This window comes from Perognathus longimembris, chromosome 2, assembly GCF_023159225.1.
Source record: "Perognathus longimembris pacificus isolate PPM17 chromosome 2, ASM2315922v1, whole genome shotgun sequence".
In the NCBI taxonomy this organism is placed as follows: Eukaryota; Metazoa; Chordata; class Mammalia; order Rodentia; family Heteromyidae; genus Perognathus; species Perognathus longimembris.
The window spans coordinates 150,083,271-150,095,868 of record NC_063162.1 but is presented as its reverse complement, the minus strand read 5'-3'; the positions used below and the strand labels follow the sequence as shown (position 1 = coordinate 150,095,868).

At 44.1% G+C, this 12,598-nt stretch overlaps 1 protein-coding gene and 3 non-coding genes across 4 annotated transcripts; all 4 read right to left on the bottom strand.

Annotated features, from left to right (window-relative positions):
* Positions 1-364: 364 nt before the first annotated feature.
* Trnac-gca lies at positions 365-436 on the bottom strand. The gene has a single exon. It is a non-coding gene; the product is annotated as a tRNA-Cys (tRNA).
* A 4,458-nt stretch (positions 437-4,894) lies between these two features.
* Positions 4,895-4,966, bottom strand: Trnac-gca. The gene has a single exon. It is a non-coding gene; the product is annotated as a tRNA-Cys (tRNA).
* A 6,378-nt stretch (positions 4,967-11,344) lies between these two features.
* Positions 11,345-11,416, bottom strand: Trnac-gca. The gene has a single exon. It is a non-coding gene; the product is annotated as a tRNA-Cys (tRNA).
* Positions 11,417-11,853: 437 nt separating this feature from the next.
* On the bottom strand, positions 11,854-12,482 carry LOC125347299 (fatty acid-binding protein 5-like). The gene has a single exon (XM_048340450.1). It carries the CDS (start codon positions 12,435-12,437, stop codon positions 12,030-12,032), a length of 408 nt encoding a protein of 135 aa, XP_048196407.1. The 5' UTR covers positions 12,438-12,482; the 3' UTR covers positions 11,854-12,029.
* Between the last annotated feature and the right edge of the window lie 116 nt (positions 12,483-12,598).

Sequence of the window (12,598 nt, the reverse complement as noted above, 5' to 3'; positions counted from 1 at the left end):
GCTGCAATCCAAGGATTGTTTTTACAGGCAGTTGTAAGACTCCTGAATTACACCCTCATGTGTGATTGACACTGTCACACTTGTTACTGCACTCAAAGACTGATTTCTCCTCATTTCAACTGCTTTACATAATAGGAGCTGACTGACTTCTCTCACATAGACTTCCATTAGGCTTTGAAATTTCTGTGTCTTTTCCTAATACTCTTGGCATCAGAAAAGTGAGATCACAAAGTTTCTTCATGCCAGACTTCAGCCTTGACATCTTGTTTGACTTGGAGGCCTTTTTATACATAAGGTTTACCCCCAGGACATGGACAGTTTTTCTGCCCTGACAGGGTGGTTCTGGGCTACCAAAATTGTTTTAAGGGGGCACCTGGATTTGAACCAGGGACCTCTTGATCTGCAGTCAAATGTTCTACCCCTGAGCTATACCCCCACCTTCTTGTGTGTGTCTAATAAACATTCTAAACATTCATTGCCACATGCTATCTGTGTTCATCCTACAGGGGCACTTGCTAAGTTTGCCATCATCTGTTTCTCCCTCTTGGCCCAATACTGAAGCACTCTTCTCCCCTGGCTTACTCCTATTCTTTTTTCTGTAGTTTCTGGTCAAGCACGGGCATTACATCATTAAGGTCTTCTTAGTGAATGTTTTTCTAGTTCACCTAAAAGTTTGAGATATCAGAGAGTGATCGTCTTATCAGATACTATGGAGGGATTTGAAAAGAATAATCCAAAGTAGAGAGGTTCTGATCCCATGCTAGTTAATGGAGTGTGGTTTAAAATGGCAATTGGCTGGAGTCCCAGCAATTCCATGTTTATTGTGGCACAATTCACAATAGCCAAAATATTGAATCAACCCAGATGCCCCTCCACAGACGAATGGATCCAAAAAAAAAAGGTACTTAAACACAATGGAATACTACATAGAATTAGGAGTCGTGAAATATTGTTATTCGCAGGGAAAGGTCAGAACTCGAACAAATAATGTTGAGAGAGACAAGCCTAGAACACAGAAAACAAAGGGGCATGATATCCCTGATATATGACTGTTAACAATGGGAGACAGAGAGACAGTAGAGAGCAAGTCTGTGAAACCAAAAACTGCTTGTCAAATAGTATTCCCCACAGGATTGGGGCAGTGACCCAACAGTATGTAACTAAAATCAAACAATTACTCAACATATAAAGGTCAAAAATTGACCTCTCAGGGGAATACTATAGCTCAAAAGCTATGTATGCACGTTCATATAAGACTGCTGTTGACACATTGTCTAATATAGACATTACATTTAAAGCCCTAGGCGAACTTTCTTGGGCATGGCCACGTGGCTACTGTATATGTTCTTGATACATTATATATTGTATATATGTCTACCTGACCTAGAGAAGGGATAGAAAAACAGGGCATAAGATATCACAAGAAATGTACACACTGCCCTACTATGTAACTGTACCCTTTTTGCACAACACCTTGTCAAAAAATTTGTGTTCAATTAATAAATAAATAAAATAAAAATAAATAAATAAATAAAAATAAAATGGCATTCACCTGGAGTCCCAGAAATTCATCAGATCAGCCTTGTTGGAACAATGAGGACCAAGCAAGAAGACATGCCTCAACAGTCCACAGGAGTATGGATGCTCTGATATTAAGTGAGGGATCTTTATAAAGTTTGTGCAAGCATTTTCTGAAAATAGGAAGAAGGCAATTCTTCTGCATTTTCTCTTCCAGTTGGCATAAGTTTTGTTCTCATATTTAGAGAGAAGTTAGTAACTAATGGTGTTCAAAGGGAATTTAAATATCTCAATGAAATAAAACACTGCAGGATATGAAATAGGAATTTAATAAAGATAAAAACATTGAAAAGGAATCAAATTAAAAATCTTTGCTGACAGAGATAGCAGAAAACTTCTGTCAAAGGCATTGAAAAGCAACTAAGAAACTAAGGGAATGGGATATGCAAGTCCTTTGGATTTCCATCAAAAGACCAAACATATGAATCAGGAGTAGAGATGAAGGGGTAGGAAAACAAACTAAAGGCTAACATGAAGTATTCAATAAAATCATAGAAAGCTTTCCCAACTTGAGGAAGAGAGTATTATAACAGTGACGCTTAAAGAACCCCAAACAAAAAGATTCAGAGACGAAACAATCTTGGACATATTATAGTTCAAGCACTCAATATACCCAGCAAAGAATATTGGAAGCTTCAAAGAGAAGCAACTAAACATATAAAAACATAAGGCCATGAGATTAACAGCAGAATACTCAAAATACAGTCTACATATGAGCAGGGAATAGAATTATGTAATCAAATCCACGGAAGATAATAGTTTCTCAACTTAGATTAGTGGATTTGGTCAAAGCTGTTCTTCATTCTTAAGGCAAAATTTAAAACTTACCACAGTAAATGAAAGCTAAAAGAATTCATGGCCAAGAAATCAGCAGTACAGGATATACTTAAGGGAATTCTACACACAGAATAGAAAGACAAACGAAAGAAAATACAGTAAGGTAAATATCAGGGATTGGGGATTTCATTCAGTGGAAGAGCATTTGCCTGTCAAATCCAAAGCCTTCAGTTTGGTCCTTAGCTCTGGAGGAAAAAAGAAAAGCTATAAAACCATAAATACCAGAAGAAGAATGGCTTAACAAAGGAAGACCAGGAAAGAAGTACCAAAAATACTAACTCTAAATGTTAATGGTCTCAATTCTCAAATCATGGACATAGAAACACAAATTGAATTGAGCATGACTCAACTGCTTGCTGCCCACCAGAAACACACCGGACTGTCAAAGACAAATGTAGGCTTAATGTGAAAGGATAGAAACAAGATATCCAAATAAATGGACTATAAAAGCATGTAGGGCCTGGGAATGTGGCCTAGTAATATAGCACTTGCCTCGTATACATGAGGCCCTGGTTCGATTCCTCAGCACTATGTATATAGAAAAGACCAGAAGTTGCGCTGTGGCTCAAGTGGTAGAGTGCTAGTCTTGAGTAGAAAGAAACTAGGGACAGTGCTCAGGCCCTGAGTTCAACAACAACAAAAAAATGCATGTAGGAATAGTTGATAAAACAGACTTTAAATTTAAACTACCTAGAAGAGGAAAAAGTCAGTGAGCAAGAATAAGAGTAGGTAGAGTGCATCTAAATTTACATCACCCACCTGTGATTATCACGAACAATTAATAATGCCTAGTAGGCAACATTTAAGCTTCAATGCAGGGAATTGCATCCTTTCTTCTAGCCTGATGCCACTCTAGCAGTCATGTACCACAACCTGGTCACCCTCCTATAATGCTAAGAGCTCATGGTGTTCACCCTCTCACAGCCCCCATATGGTATATGCTAATGAACCCTGGAGATTGTCCAGTAGTTTTCTCAGTCATAGACTGAGAGAAACAACCTGTATACCACTGGTGTTTAACACTGAATATTGTTTACAATTACAAGGTAACGCACCTGCAAAGCAAAAGTACAATTGCAAAGTAAAATAATACAATTGCAAAGAAATAACACAGTTGCAAAGTCACTGAGAATTATTGGATTTTGGGTTAATATTAGTAGGAAACCAAAGTCCCCAAACTCAGCAGAAGTGGTGCTAAAGAAGAATATTTAGGGGTTCCCTGTATTTCTTTCTTTTAAAAATCAGATTAGACAGTAGTTGTGGTGCCCTGTCAGCCTGGCAAATTTCTGTTTGTGCTCTAATGGAGAAGCTTCCGTTGTATAAACTTTATACCACAATTCAGTCAGTGATCCTAAAATGGGCACAGGTCATTTACAACAGGACCCTGACTGATGTCAGATAAGTGTATCACCAGATCAAAGAATGACTCAAACCCAAGGAAGGATGGAGATGATGGTGATTAGTAAGTAGAATGCTAACTAGAGACGAAAATTTGAAATCTGAGCAGTAATACATGGATGTAATCCCAGGACGTCATTGAAGCTAAAAATATTCTTGTAGCATCTTATTAAAGACAACCTGTAAGAAACAGCTCCTGCTTTCAACATTTTCCCCCTAAAATACCCTTAACTGACTCAGCAAGTTTTCTGCCTTACAGGTTTTCAGAGTTAAAGTTTTCCAGCTATCAATAGTACATTACTTAAAATAAAAATAAAATAAAATAAATTTTAAAAATAGTAGATTTCAATTTTTTTCTAGGAGGAGTCATTCTGGAAGTTCCATCAGTTGGAATCAAAATCAAACACCCACAGGCACTAGCGAGGTTTTCCTTTTGCTGCCAAACAGAAGCAAGGGAAAAACAAATAGCCATCCTAATTTAGTGCATGGTGTTGTGTTGACATCTCTTCCACACACTGCATTTAGTGGATTTATACTGTACCGGACTATACTTCTCCTGACATCTTCAGCCTCCTTCCAGTCTTCACCTCCAAGTTGAACTTGTCTTTTCAGAAGAGCTTCAGCTCCTTCCTCCCAGGCAGGAACCTGGCAATTCCTAAATGCAGCTCCCTACTAGGTCAACAGCCAGTTCAACTGTGTGGTCCACTAGTGAGTGGATCATGCCAAGAACAAATTTGTCTTCAACAAGGAGCAATGCTAAAAGTGGGCTGTGCAGGAGTAGAAAACAAGAAGGGAGAAATAAAGAAACAGCGAGGTCTCTCTTATAGGAATCTCTGAGACTTATAGTGTGCACTTTATTGAAGGGGCAGGGAACTCTCAGGCAAGGTGGCCTGAAGGCCCTTCACTGGTTGTAGTGACAGTACATATGAAAGGAAAACCAATGTAACTCTACCTCATACAGTCCTGAGAAAGAGTCCATAAGGTTGTTTCTAGAAGCCCCAACCATGGGTAAACTCCGAACTCCATTGAAGGCCTCTGAAGATGAATGCGGTTAACATATGTTTCAAAATAAGTGTAAATAAGGGGGCACCTGGATTTGAACCAGGGACCTCTTGATCTGCAGTCAAATGCTCTACCCCTGAGCTATACCCCCTATGTACTAAGCACTGCCTAGTTAATCCCTTTCTTCCATGTGGTAACACTCAGTGACACAAAGTTAAATTATAGTTCAGGTGCAACTTTATAGAAGTGGCCAAACATGACTATAAAAACACTTCAGCTCTATATTCCTAAAGCCTGTCTATAAGTGAGACTGTCAGACCCACCTCCCTCTCCACTTCCTGTTGCCATTCTGGTTTCATCACAAGTGGCCCACTCTCGCCTCCCTAGGTTCCTAGCCTGCACGTCTACTCCAGTGATGACAGAGTGGTTTTCACTCACACTGCCACATGGTTCTAATCCTGGGCATCCGCAGCAACAGCCCTACAGAACCCCTCTTCTTCCTGGCAGAACAGCTGAGCCAGGCTTTGGCCTTTGAGGTTAGAGCCAGTGTGTGGTGGGCTCCAGCACAGAAGAAAGTGGTTCACAGAAGGGTGCTGGCCTCGGGTCGCCTCCCCTGGCGTGGGGATTCAGGCTCTGCTCTATTTTAACCGCTCTCCCTTTCTCACCCTCTCCCCTGGTCACCCGACCTGCAGGTAAGGCCAGAGTGGAGTGGGGGGCTCAGGAAAGACCTCAGGTGCACTCAGCCATACGAGATCGCTTTACCTCCCTCCTGACCCGTGAAGAAAGCCAGGCGTATGCGGATCTTGGAGACGCTTCAAGAGCAAATCTGATCTAATAAGGGAGGGGCTAGCAGCTGATACAGTAGATGGCGACGAGAAAAGGGGTCATAGACCAGAGAGCTGGCGATAGGCTGGCGAGCTTGTCATAGGACCCCCTCATGAGCTAACGTCACTTGGATAGCACCACCCCAGGGGTGAAAATCCCGCGAACGGGGAGCACATGGGCTGGCGAGAAGGTTTGGGGGCTGGTTGCAAAGCCAGTTCTTCTGGTTCCGGACCCAGAGAATTGTGGCCTGCTTCCGCATTCCCCCAGGGCTGGGGGAAGGGCAGTGTCTTGGGCGCGCTCTCCATTGCCCTTCCCCCTCAAGGCCAAAGCTGGACCCCAACAGAAGTGAGTGTACACGCAACCCAGATAACCTACATGATGTCATTTGTCTCTCGAGGTGCACCCAATAGCTATGATAGGGAGGCCCCAGTGATCACTTAGGGTTAACTGGTGATGTTGGTTCATTGGAAGGCTGCTCTGTGTGTGTGTGTGTGTGTGTGTGTGTGTGTGTGTGTGTGTGTGTGTGATCTATTCTGGAAAAGCCAGGAGTATTGTGCATCACAGACAATAGTGTTGGAGTTATTAGATGTATGCACAGGGAGTTGTGGGCTCAAATTCCCCATCCCCCTGCTTTACCCAGGGAGATGCCAAATCCCAAATTTTGAAAGACACTTGGCTCTACTCCTCTTGCCTGCAGAAGGTGCAAAACTTGTCTTTATCAGACTAAGCTGAGTTGAGAAAGGATGCCGAAACCTCCCCCCGTCCCCCTCACATGTCAGGAGTAGATGCAGGGCAGAGATTTCAGGGAGCCGGTTTGGATGTTCCACCAGTCTCAAAGACCTTTAATCAGGGAGGGGTTTATATAGCAGCAATGGCGCCCAAGAAGAGGCGGGACTACTGAATATTAGCGATTGGCTAATTGGGCTGTCCCTCAGGTGCTGTCACGGAACTTCCTCTATGGGCGGAGACCACAGCCCCCCAAGGACTGGGCCTCCGCCATTACTCACATGGCCGAGCCAAGGGGTGGCAGCCGCTTTACTTCTCTTCCGGCAGAACCTGGAAGATGGGAGTGGCTAGCTTTTACACTGTCCCAGGGCTGGGGGAAGGGCAGCGTCTTGGGAGCCCTCGTCGCCCTTCCCACATAAAGGACAAAACTGAATCCCCAACATCTGCCCTTTTTTGTTTTTTAAATTAGCAGGGGATGCAGTAAACATATGGCATATGTAGGCATAAGGCAAATGCTGACATAGGACATATATATATGGCCTCTTCCACAAAGGGAAGGGGCCATCCATTTGGCTCAGTCCAGAGAAGTTGGAATGCTTAGCCTGTTGCCGCGCCACTCAGGATAAGTGCAGACATCATTCCTCTTTTGGCGGTGAGGTAGAAGTAGGTCTAAATTCTGGCGACTCTGGTAGTCCACTGCTGGTAACTTAAACACATGTGGTTAGTAAAATATTCTTTTTTTATACGTATATATACACATTGAGGCGAAGGTGCTAAACCTTTGCGCTTACTTTTTAAAACATTTTTATAATGAAACCCTGAGGTCGAGTGTCAAAACCTTCAGCTCCTATTTCCCTCCAACAGGGACTCCCTAACAGCAGGGTGAAAGGCAAAAGGGAGAAACAGTATAATTCCCTATTTTAGCCCCTGTGCAAAGCCGTGGGCAATATCGCCATGGCAAAAAAATCACGTCACGAGAGACGCTCAAGAAGCGTTTAGAAGGCAGACAGGGAAAGGAAACTGGCTACCTCCTACAGCTATCGCCATCGTGTGCAGGCAGGCTTTCCATCTTCCCATGGAAGAGCAGAAGAAATCCAGTATGGTCCTTGTTTTCCTAGAGAAGGCAACAAGACATTTCTCCAGAGCAAGTGTTCTGGGTTTAGTTTTCCAATCTGGAAAGGCACATACAATATTCCATCCCACACTGATTTGGGATGATTTAAAATTTTTTAAGATATTTCTTAAGATATTTAATATAAGTATAATTATTCTTAATTAATCATGGGGGCTGCTCCCCCTCTTTTGTTTTTTAAAATTATGACACAGGCGGGCACCAGGCAGGGAGTATTGGTGAAGGTCTTTTCTCCTGGAGCTACTTCCTGCTGAAAGGGGGTGATGTAATCAAGGGCCCCTGGTCAGCCTGGCACTGTCCAGTGTGGTTTGCAAAGGTTCCCATCATTACCACGAGAATGGTCACTACGGCCAGAGGGTGCCATGGTGTCCTCTGGCCAACTCCTGCATCTTGGGCATACCCAGAAGTTTCTAGGGCTGGGGACTCCAGGGTTCAGATCTGTGTTATGGTGACGGCTATGAACAGCAAGTTCCCAGGTGGTGATCTCAGCAAGAGATGTTATTCTGCTATTCTTTTGAAAAGGTCAGGCAAAAGACTGATAAGTTTATAGGGCTAGGAAACATGAACAGCATAGAACATACCCTGGGCATAAGCCAGAAAAGTTCCATTGGGAGCATAAACCCAATTGTGAAATGAACAGGTAAGGAGGAATGACTGAAAGAAGTGTTTAGTGATAGAAAACCGGTTTGGCATAGCCAGTCAGAGGCAAAAATAAGTATATATACATATATACAACTGGCAGAAAAAAGGAAAATGGACAGGTATTATTTCTCTCGATTTCCCAGCTCTGATCAATTTTGAAAGGGCGAGACAAGGCAAGTCTGTTTAGGATGTGACACCAGTCTCCTCTCATTCCACTCCACATTCCTGTCTTCCTGGACTGGGTGAGTCCCAGGAGTTCCAGCGCTTGTTGCTGGGGTGGCATGCTCCCATCCGCATTTACCGGTTTTGAACTCGGGGCCTGACCACTGTCCCTGAGTACTTCTGCTAGAGGCTAGTGCTCTACCTCTTTAGCCACGGTGCAACTTTCAGCATTTTGCTGGTTCTCTTGAGCCAAGCTCTCAATCTGGCTCTTCGCTGGTTATCTGGGAGGTGGCGTTTTAGAGCGATTTTTTCTTTTACCCGGGCTGGTTTGAATTGCATCCAAGGAGTTTTAGATATAAAAGCCCTTTTTATTCCCAATGGCGCAACAGGAGAACAACAGAAATAATCTATCTGTAACCTATTGAGAACTGACCAAAAATCATTTGTCAAAGTTTTGCTATAACTTTTAGAGAACATGGCTAACTCTGTGACCACCAACATAACTATGATGTTTTTTAACCTGGAGTAACTGTTAGGATAGGACTATTATGAACCCAACTCTAATCTTGGGAGAAGATCGTTAGTAGTGCAACCAGGCAGTTTGGGAACAGACTGTGGTGGCTTTTTGCCACAGTCCATGAAGCTAATACACACGTTGGACCTGTATCCTAGGAAACAAAATGTTAATTTTAGGTCAGGAAAATTTAGGTTAATAGTCACATTTGTATGAAACGATTCCGATTCCTTGACCTTAAGAGCTTATGAGAGCACAGGAGAGAAAAATGGGAAGGTAAAATTTTAATTTATACCAAAGAATTGTCAGGACTAGATGTACACTTGACTTTTAACACACTGGACATAAAGAATAACACACTGGTTTTATATCATTGTACTTATACCACATGCTGTATATTGGAACCTTTTGGAGTTTTTCTTAGACACATTTGCTTGCACCCGAACATGACTGGTTTGAAAATAGGTTGAAAACCTATTTTTGTTCTGCTTTTAAGTTTTACCAACAGACAGACAGACATACAGACAATGTATATGAACTTTGAACGCTCTTAAAATTGCTTTTCTGATTGGCCATTTAAGTTTTCTGGAATTCCAGTGGCAAATGGTATTATTTTGCCCATAATAGAACCACGTGGTTGATAAAAAAAACAAAAAGAAACCTCTCCTAGTTAGGATCTCAAGACAACTCTGTGTCTCCCAAAAGCTCTGGTGCCTTTGACCTGGCAAATGTTAGCACTCTGGTTGTTAAAATTTTCAATTAGGAATGTAATTTAAGCTTTTATCCCGGCCTTATTTGTGTCCGAAAGACTCTGAATTTAAATAACAATTTTTTTAAAATCACATCAGATAAGCAAACTTTCCATCCATCCAGAAAAACTCCTCCAATTTTTAGTATCTTTGAAGTGGTAGTCTTAAAAATTCCAGTCGCATCACTTATTGCTGCATTAAAACTCTTTGTTTCCCTTTTTAATATTCTGTTTTAGTTGGAAATTTGAGGCTTTTCCTTGTTCTAATTTCACCTGTATGCTGTATGTCAGGAAAGCTTAACACAGAGAGAAACGCCGCAGCTGCACAGTGGGGGGGTTCCTTTACAAACCGGCAGTAGGCGCTAGCCCCGCTCAGGTGCAGCGGCGGGAAAACTTAACACAAAGCTAACAAAATACAGACCACCTGCTGCCACCGCCACCATGTCCCCGGAGCCCAACGCAAGCTGCCGCTCGTGAAGCCGAGCAAAGCCCCCAGCACAAGGCCGCGCGGAGCCCAAATTGCTCTCCCCGCACGCCCCGCAATTGGTTCGCAGATCGGGACCTGAAAACGCCAGGTGGACAGGGGCTCCCGGGCAGGACGGCGACATCGCTCCGGGCACCACAGCATGCAGTCGCTGCTGCCACCACGGACACCAACATCCCCAGCGCTCCCCTGCCGGCTGCGGAACCTGGATTGTCTGCCTGTCTTTTGTGCCCTCTGTGCTTTCTACCACGCAGGCACCACGACGGATTTCCCACGGGAGGGGCAAAGCCGTGCGGTCCTGCCCCGCCCAGCGCCATCGGCCCTCGGCCTGAACATCCCAAAAGTCCAATCCGGTATTTTGGAGCATGAACCATCATATCTTAACAGTTGGTTCGCTCCACTGACTATGCGTTTGCCCCATCTGGAGGGGCACTCCTTCACCTGAAACACAATTACTCAGTGTAGCCTGTGGGGTTATTAAACCCCGAAATCGTCGGCCGTGCGTTCGTTTGCCTGCCCCGCGCTGGGCGCCATTGTGGGCTCAAATTCCCCATCCCCCCGCTTTATCCAGGGAGATGCCAAATCCCAAATTATGAAAGGCACTCGGCTCTACTCCTCCCGCCTGCAGAAGGAGCAGAACGTGTCTTTATCAGACTAAGCTGAGTTGAGAAAGGATGCCGAAACCTCCCCCACGCCCCCCTCACGTGTCAGGAGCCAACGCAGGACAAAGATTTCGGGGAGCAGGTTTGGATGTTCCACCAGTCTCAAATCAGGGAGGGGTTTATATAGCAGCAATGGCACCCAGGAAGAGGAGGGACTACTGAATATTAGCGATTGGCTAATGGGGCTGTCCGTCAGGTGATGTCACAGGACTTCCTCTATGGGCGGATACCACAGCCCCCCAAGGACCGGGCCTCCGCCATGACCCACGTGGCAGAGCCGAGGGGTGGGGACTGCTTTACTTCTCTTCCGGCAGAACCTGGAAGATGGGAGTGGCGAGCTTTTACACTGTCCCAGGGCAGTGGGGAGGGCAGTGTCTCAGGAGCTCTCGTTGCCCTTCCCCCATTAAGGCCAAAACTGAATCCCCAACAGAAAGGTGAGCCAGAAATGAAAAAAAAAATGGTAAAGACACCAGACTTCAGGAAGAAAATGGAAGAAAGCAAATATGACAGGTGTACAGGGTTGAACTGTATCTCCCAGCTCAAGGGATCATAACTACTGTCATGAGTGGAAGAAATAAAGAATAGAATATGAAGGGTAGCTCCTATGTGTTAAAAAAAAAAAAAAGGTCACAGAAGGGGGCACCTGGATTTGAACCAGGGACCTCTTGATCTGCAGTCAAATGCTCTACCCCTGAGCTATACCCCCTTCTCCATCTTTGGTGTCTCATAAGTACTTTGTACCTTCCCAATCACACTCAGCATTCCTTCCATATATTGGCAGTTTCTCCTTTTCTCTGCAGAGTTGGCAGACCATCACTGGTTCTTCCAGAACCTCACCTGAACAGGTCCTTCGGTAGTCCCCATAGTCCTCCTCAATAGGCCCCTGCTTGCATGTCTGAACATTTCCCGACATTTGTTAAAGTCGGTGACAGTAGTGTAGCTGGGATAATCACTGACATATATTATGCAAATTTCTTCAGGGTTTCCATGTCAGATTTCTGTGTGTTGTACATTATAAAACCTCATTCTGAAGAGACCCAGCCTCACTTTTTTTTCCCCATGGGGCTTGAACACTGGGCCTGGGTGTTGTCTTCAGCTCAAGGCTCTACCATTTTCTTTTCTTTTCTTTTTTTTTTTTTTGTATTAGCACAAACACATTTATTTGCTAACCAAAGGGAAGAGGCCAGTTAAACCATCACTTTGAAACTGTTGCACTTAAAATGTCTGGAAAAAAAAAAGTAGTTGTATGGAGAGTTGCTCATTGAACTGAGCTTTTTCATTCTTCCAGCTAATTCCTGCCCAAAATGATGATGGCATTTTTATTCTACTTTCTCATAGACCCGAGTACAGGTGACATTGTTCATGACACATTCCACCACCAACTTCCCATCTTTCAGTTTCCTTGTTATTGTGCTTTCCTTCCAGTCCCACGCCTGATGCTGAACCAATGCACCATCAGTGAAGTTACAGACCGTCTGAGTTTTCCAGACATCAGCTGTAGTTTCTTCAAACTGCTCTCCCAGGACACAAGAAAACTGTGTTGTTTTCAGAATGCTCTCAGTTTTTATGTCAACCTTGTTGCCGTCACAAGTGATAACACAGTTTGGCTTGGCCATTGCACCCATTTTGCGCGGAGCAAGTCCCACTCCTATTTCCTTCATGTACTCGTCAAAGCCTTGGCTGTCCACCAGTCGCCATCTTCCTTCTAATTGCTTAAGCATGGCCATGGTGGGCGCTGGAGGCGGACTTGCGCGGTGAGCAGCGTAGGTCGGGTGCGGATGGCGTGCTGTGCAGGCTCTACCATTTTCAGCCACAGCACCACTTCTGGTTTTCTGGTAGTTAACTGGAGATGAGAATCTTATACACTTTCCTGCCCTGGCTGCCTTTG

Bases quoted from the DNA above. Each gene is read 5' to 3' on its own strand.
- LOC125347299 (XM_048340450.1), bottom strand. From the start codon at position 12,437: ATGGCCATGCTTAAGCAATTAGAAGGAAGATGGCGACTGGTGGACAGC.